Source organism: Microtus oregoni, unplaced genomic scaffold (assembly GCF_018167655.1).
Source record: "Microtus oregoni isolate MIOR12 unplaced genomic scaffold, Mior012 000012F_ref0000307, whole genome shotgun sequence".
NCBI classification, from domain to species: domain Eukaryota; kingdom Metazoa; phylum Chordata; class Mammalia; order Rodentia; family Cricetidae; genus Microtus; species Microtus oregoni.
In genome coordinates this window covers 33,182,392-33,202,664 of record NW_024543071.1, presented here as the reverse complement: position 1 = coordinate 33,202,664, position 20,273 = coordinate 33,182,392, and the positions used below count along the sequence as shown (strand labels likewise).

General features: G+C 45.1%; 1 protein-coding gene across 5 annotated transcripts in view; it reads left to right on the top strand.

The window, feature by feature from the left end:
* Smarca2 (SWI/SNF related, matrix associated, actin dependent regulator of chromatin, subfamily a, member 2) overlaps positions 1-20,273 on the top strand; it is a 168,216-nt gene that overhangs the window by 131,080 nt on the left and 16,863 nt on the right. For 4 of the 5 annotated variants that reach the window (XM_041660994.1, XM_041660995.1, XM_041660993.1 and 1 more), the window contains exon 28: positions 12,444-12,661. In XM_041660994.1, the coding sequence (XP_041516928.1) occupies positions 12,444-12,661 (218 nt within the window). Of the gene's footprint in view, positions 1-9,140; positions 9,279-10,570; positions 10,667-12,443; positions 12,662-20,273 lie in introns of those variants that run through there. The other variant, XM_041660997.1, reaches the window with a different exon arrangement.

Below are 20,273 nucleotides of genomic sequence, written 5' to 3'. Positions count from 1 at the left end.
TTTCAAAACAAAATAGACTATAACCAGAATCAAGGCAACTTAATGAGATTGTTTATGTCCTGAAAGTATTGTGGAAGGAGGGTCCAGGTAGTCCAGGTCACATATCGAGATAATGGTATTTTTGCTCTTGAGAGGTGTATATGATTTGGATAGTAAAGAAGGATTTGGGGTAGAATCCTAGTCTCACAGAAACCCATGGAGGCTTGGAAAGACGTGATTCCTCTAGACTGTGATCCTGTATTTGGAAACACAGAATTTTTATGCATACAAGGGGAGAGGGAAAGCTAGGATGGGGTCAGCCCCTGGAAGCTCTGCTTAACCAAAGGCTGTGGGTTTTCTTCTGGTCTGCAGGAAGAATTCAGAGCCAAAGCATGCTTTAATTGGGAGAATGGGTGCACTCACCCTCTTAGACAGAGCCAATACTGTTTGCAATGTCAAGGTGAATCTATTGAAAGGAGGGAAGCGAGAATGACCCATTCACTCGAAACAGAGATCATTTTCCAGAGCAGAGACAGCACAGAGGAAAGGTCTGCGTGTCGTTTAAGAGACAACCTATAGGGTGGCTAGTAGCATAGAGAAGTCTCTAGGCTGGACAGTGGAGGGTGTGATGCTCCCAAGGGTGAGTCAGAAAGATCCACAAAGACAAATACTTGCTTGGTCAATGAGAAAATGATAAAATTCATTTTGGGTGCTGAGTAGGATGTAGAAATTCCAGTTGGTAGCTCCAAAAAGAAATTCAGGTGACACAGATTTTGGGTAAACTGGATCTCCTCAGGAGATTTATTCTATCTATCCATCCTAAGAATTGGGGGACATGCTCAGACACCTCCATTAGTTAGTTAGTGGCTGGTTAAAAGACACCTACATATTGAAAATTATGGATTTGTGTCCAAGCTACTCAGGAGCCTCCTCTCCACGAGCAGCCAGATTGACAGCCTTCCCAGTAGGTTGATGCGCTTGGCTTGTGTTCCACTAGGACCCATCTTTGTGCACTTCTTTGACAGGAAACTCTTGAGGATCAGTAAGAGCCTCCCTAAGGACTGATGGAGGACATGGGTTCCTTCCTTAAGGTATCTGCTCTGGTCTCTGAGCCACTGGCCACATATGCCTGAACGTTTATAGTCCCTGGGGGAGAGAGCCAGAGAAACGTGTATAGAAATGGGGGGAGAGAGCCAGAGAAAAACTCGGAGAATTTGCAGGTAAGGTTGGAAAATGTTGGTTAGATGAAGCAGGGGAACACAAGACTGGCAGTGCAGGAAGGGGAATGGTGCAAGTGGGGAGCAAAATAAGAAAAGGCTAGAGGAGACGGAATGGGAATCGGAAACCTTTGAGAAAGAAAAAAAAAATCTGTGTCTTCCTAAGTGCACTGTGTTTTCAGAAAGTGGACTCATTAGTGCAGTAATAGAAGTTTAGCAGTCAGGGAAGGTAGTAAGATATCGGCACTGTATGTGAGAAGAAGGAAGCCTTGTGTTTCTGACTTAGCATTTGCAATAGCTGCAGCATATACACTGGATACTCTGTGCCCAGGGATGGGGGTTAGGACCAGCATCCCAGGTGAGAGAGGGAATCTCCAAGTTGGGAATGAATACAGTCTACTATTGGAAGACATTGGATTCTGTGTTCCTGTTGCATGAAGAATATTTACATTGCTGGTGTCTTACTACAGACTCCTATACCGAAATACCTCAAGCTGTGTATGCTATGTATAATAACAGTCTAGTTCTCAAAGCTCTGGAAGCTAAAGGAATCTTCTTAAAGTCACAGAAGATGCTATGTGGTGGTTCTGCTTCTTGTTCATAGGTGTGCTCTTGTGGTAGGAGGGTGCAGGGAGCACACTGGAGCCTGTGTTCTAAGGACACTAATCCTAGCCACCACAGAGTCTCTTCCTTCATGAACTAATAACCTCCCAGTTTTCACACAGGCTGGCGCTATTGACTTGGGGGATAGGATTTCGGCATAGGATTCTGAGGGTGCAAGGACCATGCAGGCCATGGAGGGAATGATGACTTATGAGATAGGGTAATCTTAACTCTTTGGCTTAGAGGCACATGAGTTTGGACTTGATAAGCTGACTGGAAGAAAGGAATGGAAGACGTAGGGCAGAAGAAGAAGGTGAAGAAGACTTAGGACCTGACAAATGGAATGTGTCCCATACCTGATTAGATTCTTAGCCTTGGGGGTCAGGAGACATCGTGTCTATGTGTCAGGTCTTATAATAGCATTCTATAAAGAAGAAAAAAGGGACCAGATGGCAGGGTAATGTGACCCCTTTATCCTAAAGGAGCAAAGGGATCTTCCTAACTGCTCAATCAGAAGCAAGTACAGGGTCAGAGCAAGCACCTGGGAAGCTGAGACAAGGTAGATTAGTGCGGCCCAGCAGGGGGTCACAGGTGGACTGTTGCAGGTGCAGCAGTAAGTTAGGAACTCAGGAGCATCCTATTGCCCTGTTGCTCCGAGCGAGGCTGAGGTCCCCTTCGGGCCTGCTGACTAAAACACTCTGTGGTCTTCCCTGCAGGAAAATAGCCATAATGTGTCACTTAGGATTCCCAGCTTGGGTGTTTTTAGAGCAAGTGAGAAACTGATGCTAACAAAGCTCACTGAATACAGACTCTTCCCAAATTACAACAGTTAAGCCTCGCCTGGTCCAATGCTGGTATTCCTTTTAAAAGAAACAAACTTCTTTTGGAATCTTTGAGCGTGTGGTCACCTTTTTTTAGAAATAAGAATCTTATCATTTCTTTATTCACTACTGTTGCATTTGTGTATGATGTATGGGGTGCACGCGTGCCATGCATGGTATGTGTGCAGAGGTCAGGGATCAATTTCGTGGAGTTAGTTCTTTCCTCCCAACTTCATGTGGGATCCCGAGGAGATCTGAGGTCATCAGACTTCGAGGCAAACAATTTTACCATCTTGCCAGCCTGGGCACCTCACTGCTTTCCACAGTTACGTTTCATTAATTTATGTAACCCCAAAAGAAATTCTGCGGTTCTGGTGTCCACATATTCGGGAACACCGAGAATGTGTCTGTGGATTGAGTCAGAGAGGCTGGCAAAGACGATCTCTGCTGGGACAGGATCCTCAGAGGTCAATGGTGGGTAGGTGTGTACCCTCAAAAACTCTAGATGACCCATTCCTGAAGTGTGTTTTAGGGGCCATTCGCCCTACGCACTTAGAGCCAGTCCCTATGTTAGTCTGTGTTTGCCCGCCACTGAGTGTTGACTTTAGTTTTTTAGTGAACTGTAGTTAACTTTGCTTTGGGTGTTCCATCATTCTCCCCATCGTGACTTCTACTGTAGACTCATACTAAGCCCACTTACCAGTTCTGCTGAGAATTAGAGCACCAACAAGGAGCAGAGGCCACACAAGGTTCAAGGGTCATGTGTTTCTTAGCGAGACCTAGTCACACTTAATTCAGACTCTTCTTTCTTTGTATTCAGAACTATAGATGAATTTTAAGCTTTACTAGAGATCAACTTTTGTTTACTTTCTATGTATGACTCGCCAAGAGCCAAAATTTATGGCTTTATTAAGACAGCCATACTTTACATTATCTCAATTAATGAGTAATTGATTATTTTAATATGTTGTAAGTAGATTATCTCAGTATACTGAGCAAGAAGTGTGGGACCTCTAATCTTCCTTGTCCGGGAGCCCCAGTAATATATGGATAAGGGTGTGTGTGTGTGTGTGTGTGTGTGTGTACATGTTTTTATCTAGGCACAGCCTCAATAAATGCATGTCTTATACGTAAGGAATTCCAGTCCTCCTGGGAGCAGCTCTTCTTTGCTCTGTGTGTGCTCTGACCCTTGCCGTCCTCCATTTAGTCCTGTTCTCAACTCATGACTTCCCTGGCCTAGGAGCCACCCCATTCAGCCTCTCCTCCCATGGATGTATTCTTTAACGCCCACAGCATCCAGTCTCTTACTTAGGTTATTTAGAAACCCCCAGAACACCCTGGAAACGAGAGATCTTTGGGTGAGACAAGGGCGGGGAGAAGCTGTCCACCTTAGGACATGCCTGCCCAAGCAGCAGGTATGGAGTACGCAAGCCGTTCCACTTAGCCTAACGAACGGCCGGAAAGACAAAGGTTGTCATCACTTCCTCAAAGGGATGTGCACACACGTGACTTGCTTTGTGCCAGCAGGTACACATTGCCATCACGGTGGCACAATTAAGCACGACTTTCCAACAGGACATTTCAGTTGCCACACTGTATCAGTTAGCCATGACAGCACGCCACAGACTATGATTTAAACCATTGGCACTTCTCACAGCTCTGGGGACTGACCATGTTAGATCAAGGTGTGGCGTCTTTGGTTTTCTGCTGAGCCCCTTTCTGTCTTGGAGACGTCCATCTGTTTTCCCCATGACGGTCCTGTGTGTACCCGTGTACAGCGGTCCTATAGGATCAGAGCTCACTCATATGACTTCATCCTGTTCATTTTATCTTAATTACCCCTCCAAAGGTCCTGTCTCCAAATGCAGCCACCTTCTGAGGTATTGGGGATTAAGACCCCAATTGATGGATTTTAGATCGAATGACCATGGGTGTAGCAGTTATGAGTTGTTGTGTATAACTTACAGATGTATCTAGCCTTTCAGTTGTAATTCACGGTCAATATGAATTGAGCCTCAGTCTGAGGCTCATTACTCTTGGAAAACTGCTGCTGATTCGTCTATGTCTAATTGGCCATTGGCACATGTGAGGCCTCCAAGGACTTCGCCTCCTTGTCTCCCAGCCATAGACCCGTATGGTAGTTTACCAACATCGTCCGAAGAGAGGATTAGACACTAACGGTGAAAGGACAGAGCGAAGAAACAGGAAGTAATCTGGAATGCGAAAGTGGTTGTGTTAGGAGATCTGAGATGCCGGCAGCACAGTGAAGCCTGCGGGAGTCCTGGACCTGTGTGGAGGTACCGCACACCCCAGCTAGAAAGAGACCGACTGCTGTAAAATCCCAGTAAAGACATCGAAACATTATTTTCCCCCCATTGAAATTGCACTAGGAACAGGAAGCTACTTGTGGCTCCCATTGAGCATTCTCCTCTAGATGGAAGACCACCGTGATAATAATTCCCAGACAATTTGGTATTCGGGCAAAAGTGCTAAAGTTAGTTGATTTACTGACGGAAAACTATAATGGCATAAAGATTGTAGAAGAACCTCTTCTAAGTTGGGGAAAGGAGTGTATACACTCAAAACACATTGAGTGAATTCCTCAAAGAACTGGTACAAACCCGAACATAAAAACAGAAAGAGCCTTAGTGGCGCTGCTATAGCTTAAGATTTCCTGGGGTTGAGGCTGGGGCTTTCCTCTCTCAGAGAGCCTCGGACCACTACACTTTGATGTCTTGTGTTGTTTTATGTGTGTGTTCTCCTCCCTCCTTATTGGGCTATTCATGAGCATTCTTTGCATCTGATTCAAGCAGAACAAGAGCCCCATTCTTAGCACAGGCTCGTTACTTTAATGCTTTCATCCCCAGTGAGTGAGCGCCTCAGCCGGAGAACTTGTCATGTGGTAGTAAAATGTGACCCCGGATCAGGGCTCAGTAACTCCTGGACCAACCCAGCCCAGAGACACCTGGTAGAGATGGTTTTGGCGCAAGCCTCGCATTCGTGAAGGTGTCTTGGCGTATCTTTCCTGGGTAATCTCCATCTGTGGTTACAATCTTAATCAATGCACATTTTCCTGTCGGTGTTAACGAGAGTTACCCTCAGTAAGCAATGACCTGTTACACCAAAAAACCCTGCTCTTGGTGTTTCCTTGAACTAGAGATGACCTAGGCCTTCCCGGAGAGCTCGGGAAAAATGGGCAGAGGTCTCAGCAATGTGTGACTTGGTAGTGGCTGGATCAGAGGTACTGGGACACGAAGGTTGAACAGCATTTCTTGTTGCCCATTGTTCCTCTAAGGATCTCTCAGGGTGACAGACTCTCTGATTCTTTTGTTCTGCTCCATAAGTTGGGACACTGCGTGTGCCTGGCTATAAGTTCAGTCTCAATTGTCTTGTGTGTTTGGTGGGGTCCTTGGGGCCAGGCGTTTTGGAAGCGTCTGCCTATGAAAAGTTACTCCTGAGTAGAGCATTGAGCTTCAAACTGCTCAAAAGTGGGGATGGGGTGAATGGGGGGGAGGAGGGGGTGTCATGGTGTGTTGCACAGGGTAGCCTTAAACTTGTGACCAGCCTCCCAGGGTTCTGAGATCACAAGTGTGTGTCATCATACCCTGCCTGTGAGTGCGTTCTTCGTGGATTTCGTGGCCTGAGATATCTTTTCCTCTTCCGATAGTAACTTTCCTATTTTCAATTCCACATTGAAATGATGTACTTACATACCTCGGCTCCCTTTGTTATCTCGCATCCGCCCCAGCTCCCACCCGGGCCAAGGGAATGCTGTGGTTCATTTGGCTCTCATAGTGACCTGAGGCTGTTGAACAGAAATTAGAAAACTCACTGTATCAGAAAAGGCAGTATGCCACGGCTGCTTGCTTCCCATCCAGGTCGAGGGCCAGCATTTTAGTCCAGGTCAGGGAGAGCTGCAAGTACAGGTGACTTTCAGGTTGTCTGACAACAAATGCTTGCCATAAGCGAATGTATGCATTTAATCCCAGCACTCTGGAGGCTGGGACAGGATAATGACCAGTTCAAGACCAACGTGGGCTCCATGCCCATGCCTGTCTTCCATAAATGGGGGTCTGCCCATTGAACGAATGTGCCATCCATCCATCCATCCATTTATCCATCCATCCATTTATCCATCCATCCATCCATCCATCCATCCATCCATCATGTCACAGTCTCCATTCTACCATCATGTGGGCAGGATCTCGTTTTGTGAGCTCCTTGGGCTTCAAATTAACGCATCTCTTGACGACGCGAGGAGTTTGTTAGGAAACAGGCAATCTGAGAACAGGTATGCTCTCTATGTGGGTATTTTCTTACATCGGTGGGCATTTCCTCAGGAACAATGGTTGGAGGTAACCGGATAAGTAGAGCTTCTTGAGAGGGTTTATAGTCATTGGGCAGGACAAGACTGAACGTGCCACCTGTTAAGAGTACTGAAAGATGTGAGTTCCATGGGAAAGCTGCCAAAAATGTCCCGTAGCACGCGCTTTGTGCTGAGGCGGTGGCAACACGCATGGGCCTGCAGTTATTGGGATTCTTCTCCTCCACATGCAGAGGATTCGGCTTTTTAAAGCCATTTCTTTTAGTAAGATTGCGTACAGAAGGTTTGTTTCTCACCATTTTAAATTCACATGTCAGCAAAGTGAAGTCCATTGCAAATTGTATGCAGCTGTCAACAGCAGGGATCCTTTATGGTCCCCAACCCTGCAGCCCAGGTGATCACTGAGCCTCCTGTCCTGTGTGTGGCAGCTTGCAGTATTTGTCTGGAGGATTTCCCTGAAGGGTATTCCGTTTTATGTACACCTTTCTTAAGTCTTTGCTTTTGGAGATGATAATAAGCAAAACCTCAGCTGTTGGTCTAGGTCCTAGGTCTGGAGATCTACCACCCGCCCGCTCTTATACCCTGTGACGGAAAGACGGTTTTGTTGTTACTATTTCATATTATAAGAACGTGCCTCCCGATGGAACTGTAAATTCTCCTGAAAATTCTACATTTTGGTTGTTAGCATTACTCTTCAGGTTTGGGGATCATGACTGTGTTCCTAGTGGTCAGGGTCTTGGGGCTGAAGGAACCTGATTTAGCCTCTCAGGATTTTACCCACAGCTTTGGAGATATGAATTGTCCCCATAAACACTGCTGTTTAGTTTTTTGTAGTTTTTCTTCACATCCTTTCTTTAATGCAGAGGCTCTGCTTCCCGCCCGCCCGCCCCCCCCCCCGTGTATGTGTGTCTTGTTTCTCTGTATCTCTCCTCCCTCCTTCCCTGTTTCCCCCCTCTCTGTATGTGTGTGTCTTGTCTGTCTCTTTCTGTGTGTATGTATGTCTTGTGTCTCCTCTGTATATGTCTTGTCTCTGTCTCTCTCTGTCTCTGTCTCTCTTTCATTCTTTCTGCCTGCCCCCCCACCCTCCACGCCCCCCACTCCCTCCTCTTGCGCCTCCCCCCCCAACTAGAGTCCCTAAAGGAGGAGCTTCCACCACCACCCAGGGGAAAAAGAGAAATTCGTATTAGGGATGGGGTACAACAAATATCGGACTTACTGTCAGAACATTCCTTTTGTTTTGTTTTTGTTTTCTCCCCATTGATAGTCTAGTGATCCCCATAATTGCTGCATGTATCTAGCGATGGGGGGGCCATGGTGAGGGGGCCCTGCCACACTATCTGATGCATTTAGAGGCAAGTGTGGGAACAATGGGCAGATTGCCTTTTTGTTCACATGCCCCTGTTTACCTATTCACAATCGCGAATTCGCTTCGCTGTGATGGGGGGACGTCACGTGTAACTCCACCTCAAACCCCCACCCCCACCCCACCCCCGGCTGAGAAGGAGCATAATGCCTGCTTTCTAGACCTGCCATCATTCAGTGGGAGATGTAGTTGGCGTGTGTCAGGATGACAGAGAGCCACGATGGAAGCCAGCACGTGTGGCCGGTTACCGCGGCTGCCATGTGCTTGCAAGCGTCCAGTGTCTGCTCCAGAGCGGCTGTTCCTGCATGGCCGCCTCCTGCCCATCTTCATCAGAACTGCTGCTTTCTTAAGAATCATTGGAGAGCAAGCCTGTCCCTCCCTTGCTTCTGCATGCACATCCTGTTTCGTGAAAACGTATTTTTTTTTCTTTTGAGCAAAATTGAAAGAAAGAAAGGAGAGCGAGAAAGGAAGGGGGTGGGGGGAAGAAGGATGCCATCCAGTGGAGGAAGGCGTAATTTCCAGCTTCATTCAGGGGAAAAAAAAAGCAGGCAGGCACGCGCGTGCACACACACACACACACACACACACACACACGCACGCACACACGCACACCCGCAGGCTGAAGTATGCTTAACTCTTTTAACTTGGCTGGGCCTTTTAGCACCATATGGGGTTCTTTCGTGACATCCGGAGCCACATGAGTGCAGTGTGCCTTTAAGGAAAGAGGTACCTCACCAAACTTCCCCGTAGTTGTGCCTCACCATTTAGGTAGGGAAGGAAAGTGTTAATTTCTTATTTGTACACTTTTTTTCCCCCGACTTCCTTCCTATTCACTTCATTAAATCTAGAGGCAGTTCAGCATGGGAGCCGTCTGTATGTTGAATTAGGGCTCGCTCTCTTGCGCAACACGTCACCAGTCGGAAACTGGGGGTTTGCTCCTGTGATTTATTTCATTATTGTGCTGGTAAAAGGTTTGGAAGGGAATTCTTTCTGGGGGTAATACTTTTAGCATTGTGTAGCAAGTTTTTTGTTTTGTTTTTGTTTGGTTTCTTTTCTTCCTTTTTTTTTCTTTTTTGATACCGCCCCCCCCCCCCCAGCTAAGTTGTCTGTTGAGCTAGCTTAACAAATAATTTTTTTTAAAGCAGAGAAGCCCCCGTAATTTCCCTTACATGCAAGAGAAATCTTAAGTCTAACTCTTGAAGTACGAAAAGCATTGGGAAATATGGAGGGAATTGATTTCCATTAGAAAAAGCCCCATAGAAACCACAGAACCTGAACCCTGCATATAGATGTGTTCCGGGTCTTTGGGGAGGAGGGAAGATTTTTTGTAGCTCTCTGCATTCCTGCATAAAAACCTTAATTTAAGGGGAATAATGGTCAGTACTTTGTGTGTTCTCCTGTTAACTCCAGAACCTAAATTTAATAAGAATCTGCAGTATTAGCAGCTGTAATAAAAATTTGTTTGACTAGTTCTGTTTGCAATTTAATTTGTTTTTCCCTTCTTAGGTACTCACAGACGCAGAGATTTTAAAGTCCAAATATCCCAGGCTTAAGCTTTGCTCCCCCTTTTTCAGAATTAAGTGGGGGGGGGGGGTTAGAGCAGAAATACTCTTTTCAGCACGTCCCCCCTCCGCACGGAACCCACTGAAAAGAAAAACAATGAAAAATTTTTGCAGTCTGAAAACCGAAAGTGAAGTGTCACAGCTATTCAGGATTTTCTTTACAGAGAAAAATAACAGTGTATTAAAATACAGAAAGCTGAGACCATGCACCTCGCTCTTATTTACATGCATCTAGTTTTGGGGGGGGGGTGTTTTTCTCCTGTGTTAAAAATCGTTTTAGACTGCTCCAAACCCGCAGCAGATCTTTTCTGAAAAAAAAAAAAAGGAAAAAAAAAACCCGACTAAGATGAAGCATAAAATACAACAAAAAAGCATATCTTGCTTTAATCTTTTAAAAATACATTTGAATATTCATTTGTTTTCTTATTGGCTTAATTGTTAAAATGCAAGCAAGAATCAGGAACCACCTGAGCTAAAATCTCTAATTCTGCCGCCTGGAATAATAAGGGGGGGAACAATATGATAAGTAGTTGTCAATATTAAAACAGGCTGGAGGAGGAAGGCTTGGGGCCTGGTCGTAGGTAGAATGAAACAGCAGATTTGAGTATCCACAATCCTTCCAGTATTAAATTTTCAGTAAAATAAAATTACTTGTATATGAAAACATAGCCTTTCCCAGCTCTCTTTTTTTTCCTGATCAGCTGATGAAGAGACTAGCAGCTCGCTGCTTTGCTGGCTTGTTAATTTTGTCCCCACTAACTGTGATTTCCGATAGCCGGCCTGCTGATAGTGGTAAGGTAAATATCCTTTTTCGTTGCCGTCTTGAAGATTCAGTAGAAACTACATCCCAGGCATGTGTAGGTGTGTAACACATCAAAAGCCGGTGTTCTCCGTCTTTCTGTGTGCAGCTGGGTGCTGGAGGAGAGCAGTACCATTAACTGTTGACGGGCTTGCATGCTGTATTTATGATTAGCATGTTCAGCCCCCAAGATATGCGGGACAATTTCTCTCTCTTCTCTTTGCTTAGCTGCAATGTGTTTAGCTGTGTAGTGGGTGTCCTGCTTTTAGGCAAATGAATATTAATGAAATAATGGGGAGCTTTTTTTTTTCTTTCTTTCTTTCTCCTTTTTCTTCATAACTCATCAGGTCTCGCCTCCTTCATAGTGGTTATCTGAACACCGTAGAATCGTGATGGAAAATGTCTTTTGATTATTAAGGCCTGGCTCAGGCCGTCCCTTAAAATTCTGTCTGTGTGCATGTTGTTTCTGTGGATTAGCACATTGGAGAGTGCATTGGAAACATTTTTTTTTATCCCACTGGCATTTTTAACATGCCAGGTTGTGTTGTGTTCTGTAGCAGGTTTTCTTCACAAAACCTTTCTTTTTCAGGAGGCATTGTACATAAGTGAAAGAAATTATGTCTGCGCTGTAATCACTCTTTATATTGATTGTTATACTCACATGATCATAAATATTAGCCATGTTTGGTGCTGTGGAGAAATGAAGGTAATTGCCTTATGATTAGAGCTCTTTCAGAGAGGGGAGGATTGATTAGCATTTCCATACTGGAGGCTATAGCGAGAGGCCGGAGGCACAAGCAGCAACTCGAGTTATTTGTGTGAGAAAGCAATCTCAAAGTGTCATTTAAAAAAAAAATTTTTTTTAAGGGAAAATTTCTTTTCCATGGTCAGATTTTCTTTTGTCTGTTTCTTCCCCCTTATTTTTCTTTTTTCCTTTTTGTCTCTTAATTTTTCTTAATAAGTTTCGAGACTTACCAGGAGAAAAAGAAAAGTTTGAACTTGTGGGTCCTGTCACGTGGCTCTTTTAGCCTTTTCTGAGCAGGTCCCCTTCACACCTGGCCGTTTTTATAGCTATTTTATTATCTCTCTGTGTTAGTGCTGCTGGCTCTGGGTTAAAGCAAGCGTTTGCAGGTAATTGGAGAAACGTGCATTTGCTGTTTGTGAGTTGTGTGTTTTCTCGATCGGGTGGTTTCATTGCGTCTACCAAGGAGTGTGGCTTCATCCTTCCCGTCTGTTCCCTTGTTTACTAATTTCTACGTTAGAACAAAAATCTGGATGGAATTGTTGATTTATGGTGTGACTCATGAATAAACTGGTGTAAAAGCTTAAAGGTCGGGGCTCTTGTGACTGCAGAGATACATTCTTAGGGGATTATTTTATTTTCTTCACGTGCCCCTGGTTTTGTTTATCATTACTGTCCTGGCAATAATGACGCCTTTAGAATATTTTGCTTATATTGATATAAATTTTATGTGGAGTCAGTCATATGCAAGCTCTTGAATGTATAGATACTTTAAAATCTGCCATTCTTTTTTTTAAATTAATGATTTAGGCTTTACAATAGACTTAGGTTAAAAATGTATTTTATCTAGTATGGTGGTGGCTCTCTCTCTTTCTTTCTTGATAGATGGCTGGTTACTTTTAGTGAGTTTCATTTTATTCTAATTATTCAAAATACATGTGTCTCTGCCTCTTACATTGTAAAGGTATGGGTAGGTTTGTCTTGGTTATTTCCTTACTTGAATCTCTTTCCTCCTTCGTTTCCGCTTCAACAGGCCATCGAAGACGGCAATTTGGAAGAAATGGAAGAGGAAGTACGGCTGAAGAAGAGGAAAAGACGAAGAAATGTGGATAAAGAACCTGTGAAGGAAGATGTGGAAAAAGCAAAGAAAAGAAGAGGCCGCCCTCCAGCTGAAAAACTGTCACCAAATCCCCCAAAACTAACAAAGCAGATGAACGCCATCATCGATACTGTGATCAACTACAAAGACAGGTGAGTGCGTGGCTCCTTCCCTTCCACCAAGCCCATGAGTGGTAGGAATTAAGAAGATGCTCACTTGGGTCACAGGGCTCTTTCTAATTTGCAGTTTTGTCCCGGAAGGTGCCAGTTGCCTTGTACCTTGAGAAATGGCCACTAGTGGTATTTTGTATGATGTTTCATGGTGCATTGTTTAAGGTGATGGGAAATGATATTAGAAGAGTTTGTAAAGAAATCTAGTTTGGGAATGGATTCTCTGGGAGCTCTGCTGAGAGAGGTCTTGGGGTGATGGGATCAAGTTTGTTTTTTGTTTGTTTGGGTTTTTTTTTTTGAAGTAAACTTGTTTAAAAAAAAGAATTACTGATGTATTTAAGGTAAACCTTTTACGTTAATAAAGGCACTGTTCAAAAAAAGAAAAAAAAGGAGATACCTGTACAAAATTATTGTGCTTCTCTCCTTCTAATGCCTGGGTTTGGAGCATTTCAGGGAGCTGTCTTCTCTCTTGTATTGCGGCTCTATGTACTCAGAGTGATATTTCCGCAAATTCGCTCATCTTTCATGGACTTCTTGGGTGTGGCCAATAAGAAGGCGGTGCTGGACACAGGCAAGACCACTTTAAACAGTGAACTTAATTATTTGGGGACTGAGGCGGAGACACTTCAGAATGCCAGTCATCCCTGTGCTAGTTCACCAGTTTGGCTCCATTGGAGTTGGTCGATTTGGCTCCCTTGCTATGGCTTTCCTTTGAAGCAGTGGTATTTTCCTTCGAAAGCCCTCTCTTATTTCCACTGGAAGCGGACATCTCTGCTGTCTAAATTGCATGGTCATAGATGTCAGTTCTCAGAGACCATCCATTTCCAACAGGCGCTCCCGTTCTGTGCTCCCGCTGAATGGCCCGAGAAGGGCTGAATTGTGATTTGGGTTTTTCCTCCTAGCTTTGGTGTATTGCATGGCAGTCAGGAAGAAGTAGCTGGAAAAATTAAGTAGCAAAAAAAGTTAAAAAAAAAAAAAAAAAAGAACAACTTTCCATCAGGAATTTTGCTCTTAAGCCTCTCTGACTGTGTGGCATTTTCCCAAACCGTGATGGGGACAGGAGGAGCAAGGTCCCTTTGGGGTCAAAATTTCTTGTCTCTCTCGACCAAACAAGCCTCCGCGCTCCCGTGTTTATCCAGCTTCAGTGTGTTCTTTTTGAAGAAGCGGGCATCTTTTTACCTATCCTGAAGTGGCCCAAAGCACAGCCCGCATCTTCTTGGTGCAATGATGCTCACTGACAATCCATTGAGCGAAACTTGGCCCCACGTCCACTCTTGACCTGGAGTTAGGCTTGAATTATTTGTTTGTTGTTTGTTTGTTTGTCCGAACCAAGGATTGGTAACTCCGAAGGTTTTATGTTCAGCCCCGGTTTACACCTCATATGGATCTCTGCTGTGAGGAAATTGCAGCTACGTAGGGAGCTGCCCAAAACCTCTCACTTCTTCCGCCATTCTGTCAGGAGACTCTTAACATCTGTTTCTCTGACCAGATGTGCCTGGGTCTCTGGCAGGCCTTTGATGGTCACATTGCTTCCTGAGTTAACCTGGCTCTGCTGGAACACTAAGAGGGACTGAGGGACTCTGTGGAGATTTTAATACTGGGCCTTTGAGTAGTGGTCGTTGATGCCGATGCCTTTAATCGCCTATGGGGTCAGCACCTACTCATGTTGCGAGCAGATTGTTTGGTTTGGCTTTATGTTGTTGGGGAGGCAAGTTCATAATGCTTTGTTTCTGTCAAGACCAATCCCCCCCCCCCTTTGGAAAAACTTAAAAATCTGGCAGCATCTGTCCAATTTTCGGGAGTGGGGGGCTCAGCAGGAGGGAAGAAATGACTATTCTCCCCACCTGCTGCTCATGGGTGATCTCAGCTGTCGCCACCCCTACCGCCAGTGTGGAGCAGGAGCTGCCTGTTGTTGATGGGCTTTGCATAGCTTGTTTACATTGCCTGCTGGCTGCCTTTGTGACATCCTGATGTACATGACCACCACAGACTTCCCCGGAGTCCATTCTCACCTACAGAGCTATGTGAACCTGAACGTAACTCCTTTATTTCGGGGGAGGCAGAGCTCAGGGGCTCCCAGAACAAGCTCCGTGAGCCTCAGCTGCCTGCATTTAAACCTTGACTCTGGTGTCCCTGAGCTGGCAGACTCTTTAACTTCTCTGATCCTCAGTTTCCGGGTGCACACAGCAGAATGATCCCTTCCCTAGCCTCTAGCGTTGTTGTCCTGGGCAGTTAATATAACCCCGGATTCTTTGAATAGTTTAGTGATTAATAATCAAACTTTCAGACTGCTTGCAGTTAATCAAGCAGGTGAAGGGACCTCTGAGCCCAGAGAAGAAAGTGTCCTTGCTGATACTGGTTTCCATGGTTTTAGTGCTAGAAACAGAAACTGCGGTTTCACCGGAACTGGCTACTGAGCATGTCTCTAGTTGTACTGTAGGCAGAGGCTATCTAAATACTACAGCATGTGGATGTTTAATGGCCGTTCCTCTTTTCCTGGCTTTATTTATTTGCTTATCGAGTTCTCCTTGAAAAGTGCCCTCCTAAGACTCATTTTTGTTAGTTCCTGCATTTTTAGGTACTTTCTGGAGATCGTATGCTAAATTTCCACCACTGCATGTTCCGTGTACATTTCATGTCAGAGATCTTCTAGAAAAAGCAACGGACTCTATTTATATTATGTATTTCTCTTACCAAATTTGGTTCTCAAGTAGGAGGCGCTCAAATTAGGAGGGCCTTAATTAGATACCAGTGTCATATTTTTGGTTCATTTTAGAAAACCTACTGGGAAAAAAAAAATGTACATCTTGCTGTGTTGAGGTTTCTCCAGCATTAGAGTCAGTTACTAATACAGTAATCCAGCCCACCTAAAGAAAAAATGCTCCCTGCACTAAAACCCATCCAGCATTTGGGTCCCGACGGCCATGTAGCGGGGCAGTATATTGCGTGTGAGACCTCCATCTCTATTTAAGTGATACAGAAGAAAAATTAATTAGCTCTCAAGAACAGTTGTTTAAATGTCCTTGCACGATTCTGGGACAGATGTGGCTTGATATTTCCACAAAGACTTAACATAATAATTTATGTGTTTATTTATTGCTTTGTATTTCAAAGCATGACAGTTTAAAGATGTGACCCCGAAGAGCCATCGACTGTGTGACTCACAAACGGACGGGGGTTAGGTAGTACAATGCCATGGCTACTGGTTCCTCTCTTGTTATTTCTCCCGAATAGAAAACCTTTATCTCAAGTTGTACCAAAGGCTTTGTTTTGGCTTGGTGGGCATACTTTGTCTTCTCGTTTTGAAGGCCTTTAAAGCTCCCATCTAGCCCTCTATAACTGTTTGGCCCGGGACACTCTTGTTTCTTTGGAAAGGATTCATCTTCCATTGCACCTCTACCCTGAGCTGCCGTGGAAAATAAGGTGATGCCTGGCCTAGCAGAGCTCTTTCAAGTCGCAGGAAACAGCCTCCAGTTACCGAGATGACAGGTTCCTAGGGACAGCCTTGAAGTTCTGGGCTTTGGCTCTGCCTGGTCTGGCTTCCGGTGACTTGGATACAGCAGCACTGGTGACGGAAAGTCCTCCAGCCTGCAGATATGGATCCCACATGGGACACAGTTTCAGGAGGAACTTTTTGATGCTGCAGGATCGGCTTAGATAGGGTAGTCCTTTGCCATGTTTAAATCCTGCCCACCGAATCTTAGCTGTTTATTCTACAGACTTTTCAGAGACTACGTCCAGACTCGTTTCATGAAATGTCCTTTTAAAATGGTTCTAAACTGGCTCTCCAGCCCAGGATCACATTCTTCAAGTAGAAACATACCCTTTTATTTCCCCGAGCGACTCTTAGATCCCTCCTTAGACACATTCAACTCTTGTGTTGCCCTATCTGAAACATGCACCTGCGCACTGTGCCCTGAGAGGATGGGGTCGCTGGCTTGCTCATTCTGGACACCACTGTTCTCTGCACATGGCTCAAGAGCTTCTTTGCCTTCTCCAGCGTCCTTGACACAGAACCCGCTGATGTTGGACACGTAACACACACACCGTGCAGGTCTTTTCTCAATAGCTGCTAAGTTTGGTCTTGAGCTAATAAGCGGTGCTATTGCTCAACCACTATATACTGAGTTCACTAGCTCAGTGCAACTTCATCCTGCAGTCTTCGCTCTTATCATTAACGTTGCTTGCTTCTTGTTCTTTAAACAAGTATTTGCTTGTCTTCCTGAGGTTTTGTTTTTTGTTTTATTTTTCTGTAAGCCTAAGATGTGACATAAACTATTGCTCACATGTTTGCAAAGGAACCAGAACAAGTCTCTGTTTCATGCCCTTGCCATCCGTGTGGGTTGATGTGAATATATTGACCAGTAATCCTTGAAGTTGGTCAAGTGCCATTGAATTCACATGGCCAACCTATCAAGTCACCCACATCCATCTGTCCCTTCTCAAGGTTATCAGGAAAGACAACAACCAAATACACCGTGTTGGTAGCCTTTCCCATCTATCAACCTAGAAACCCTGCTGAAAAAGTGAACTGAGGTTGGCCTGCCTGCCAGGGCTCTTTCAAAGACACCCCCTGCTAGTTCTTAATGATGTTATTTATCTTTGCTAAGTAGCCCCCTGGCCTCTGAGGAATTTAGTCTAAGTTCTCAACAAGGGTCAACATGAAGACTTACAGTCTCGGGTTTCATTTCTCATTTCAAAACAGGGATATTTGCTGCTCTCCAACCTCTGCCTGCATCTCCACCGTCTGCGGTTTCCTACACATGGTTAGCAAAAGCAATTTACCCTTTCAGGATCTAGTTTGTTTGCAGCTGAACTTGAACTTATTTGAAGCACCTTGATACATTCCTTTTTTTTTTTTTTTAAATCAACTCTCCTATCAGGAGCCTCTGCTTGATTTTTCTTATACCTTGCTTTTCAAACCCGTGTACTCATCCCTGAAAAATCTGGAAACAGTGGTGTATGGTGTACACACTTGTTAACCAGACCTAGGAGGCTGAGGCACAAGGACATCCAGAGTGAGGACAGGCCAGGCAACATAATGAGACCCTGTTTCAAACAAAACAAAACAAACAAACAAACAAAAAAAAAACCCTAACAATAATGTCAACAAAAAAGCAAACTAATAAAATCCCAAGAATCTGGAAGCAGAATATGCATTTGTACTTTGAATTTTTTTGTTGAACGTGTACATGACCTGAAGGTACATTCCGTGAGACCTGCCATCTGGGGATGTGGACCTGAGGTCCAGCTCTAATGATGGCATGAAGCAATGGGGAAGGCAGGAGATTCTGCTTGGCTAGTCCAATTCGAGGCTACAGTGCTACCAGACAGTGCAAGAGGCAAGGCAGGTCCTACCTTCCTGGACATGTATCCCCCCCACTCCCCATCCCGTTCCGATTTTAATAAGCCCTTAGTGGTAATTTGATCTATGGTGAAGTTTACTGTTTTGAGTTCCAGCGATGGACTGCTCAGTCTAGCCATAGGGTCCTCATCCCAGGTATCTCTCCCGCCTCTGCTCTGCCCATGCAGGGAAGACAGGTGTGGGCTGCTGCTGTAGGCAGGAAGTGGAGGAAGGCAGAATCAAGAGAGCCCCACTAACACCACAGCCCAGAGGCACTGAGGTTTGTTGTTTTTGAGGGGAACAGTCATCATAATGACACTCTTTTTAAAAAACAAATGAATAAAAAAAGACAGTATTTCTTTACACTGTAACACTTTTTAAAGGCTATGGCCTATTTTAAACCCAATCACAATTGTCCTTGTTTTAGTAGTCACTGTTTGTAAAGAACCAGTCCGATCTCCAAAAGGGCTGGGCTCTTGTTCAGAGCTGTTGCTTTCTTTCAAGGTTTTCTCTCCCAGAGTTCTCCTTAAAAGTTCACTGAGGTGTGCCTGGGTTCCAAATCTTCCGCTAACAGCTTGGAGGCATCTATCCAGGGGATGGCTCACATCACAGTGCTTAAGGCCTGCTGCCTTTCGAAGCAAACTTACAAAGTACATCCACAAATTCAAATCTTGGACATAACTTAGCATCCACTGTGGACTGTGCTTTCATGTTTTCCTCCAAGCCAGTTAGGCTCCTGACCAGGATCAGAATGACTGGAATTTGTTCTGTTAGAATCTCCTTTTTTAGTACCTGGCCCCTCTGTTAGGTTGCAGCCTCTGTTGGTCTCCGGTCGTAGAACGCGGGCCTGAATTATTAACAATATTTTTTTTTTTGATTTTCAAGACAGGGTTTCTCTGTAGTTTTTGGTGCCTCTCCTGGAACTAGCTCTTGTAGACCAGGCTAGCCTTGAACTCAAAAAGATCCTCCTGCCTCTGCCTCCCGAGTGCTGGGATTAAAGGTGTGCGCCACCACTGCCCGGCTATTAACAATATATTATATAAAACGCCTGGCATGGTGTTTGTCCTTCCCATCTTCCTCTCCTTCGGCTGCTGGGCCTTTTGAGCAGACCTATGTCTGCTTTGGTGTGCCAGTGTCATCAACCAGAAGTCCCAAATAGAAAACAACGTCCCTTTCCACACCTCTCTCTAACACACAGATACAAAGTTCCCTCCCCACATAGGGTTTCCAAGGCAAGCCTCCTCCTGCATCTTCACACACTGTCTCCCCGAGACCCTGGAATGACTGCCGCTCCCTCGTGTGGGAGGCCAGCCTCTCATCTCTTGCTGTCCTGCTTTCTCTCTGAGGCCTGGATCTAAATCTAACCATGTCTTCCTGTTCTTTAAGAGCCTCCAGATTTCAGACTTTGAAAAAGTAGATTTCTGTGTTGTGAACCTAGCAGCCTTACAACTTTGGTTTCTAGTGTGGCCCTCCCTGTCCTCACCTGGATTTCAGACATCCTGGTTAATGCTGTATATTTGGAGTTTTGCATGCACTCTCATACCTCCTCTGTGTAGTGTTGCCTGACCCTGGCCAGTTGTCTCCTGCTGTGGGTGAAGCAAACAGTGGTCGTGCAGAGGTGGGCTGGCTTGGGTCTGCCGCAGGAGATGGCTAGTTTGTTCTAGAGCATAACCTGGATGGGATGGAGGGATGGAGGGCTTCCCAAGGCGTTACCCACCCACCTGATTACCCTTCCTCCGCTCCCACACAGAAGGCCACCTGTGTGTTAGTGTCCAGAACTGTCAGGTAACCCTCAGCGAGTGGCTCAAATCCACTCTCAGTCAAGAGTGCTTATTTAGTGATCTGTTGAAAATAAGAGACTGGGAAAGGAGCATCTATTTCATGACCAGAATCTAGGCTGCTGCCTGGAATCCATTCCTGTGGTGGACGCTGTAAACAAGACCACCTTATCTAGTTTGTAGTCAGGAGTTGTCTTGGTAAGTATGATCCCTGTTGTACAAATGAGAGGCCAGACAAGACCAACACACCCCTAATGTGGCTTCTCATTCTCTACTGCTCTGGGAACTATGAATGGGATACCACGTGTGGATAGAAATGGAACAGGGGAACAAGGAGACACAGAAAGGGCCCTAAGATGTTGGGAAGCCATGCCCCAGCCACCGTCATGTTGGAGAAATGCGTATCATTGCAGAATGGTACTTGGTGTGATCAGCTCAACCAGGCTGACTCTCAGATTCTTTGCTCCAGGTC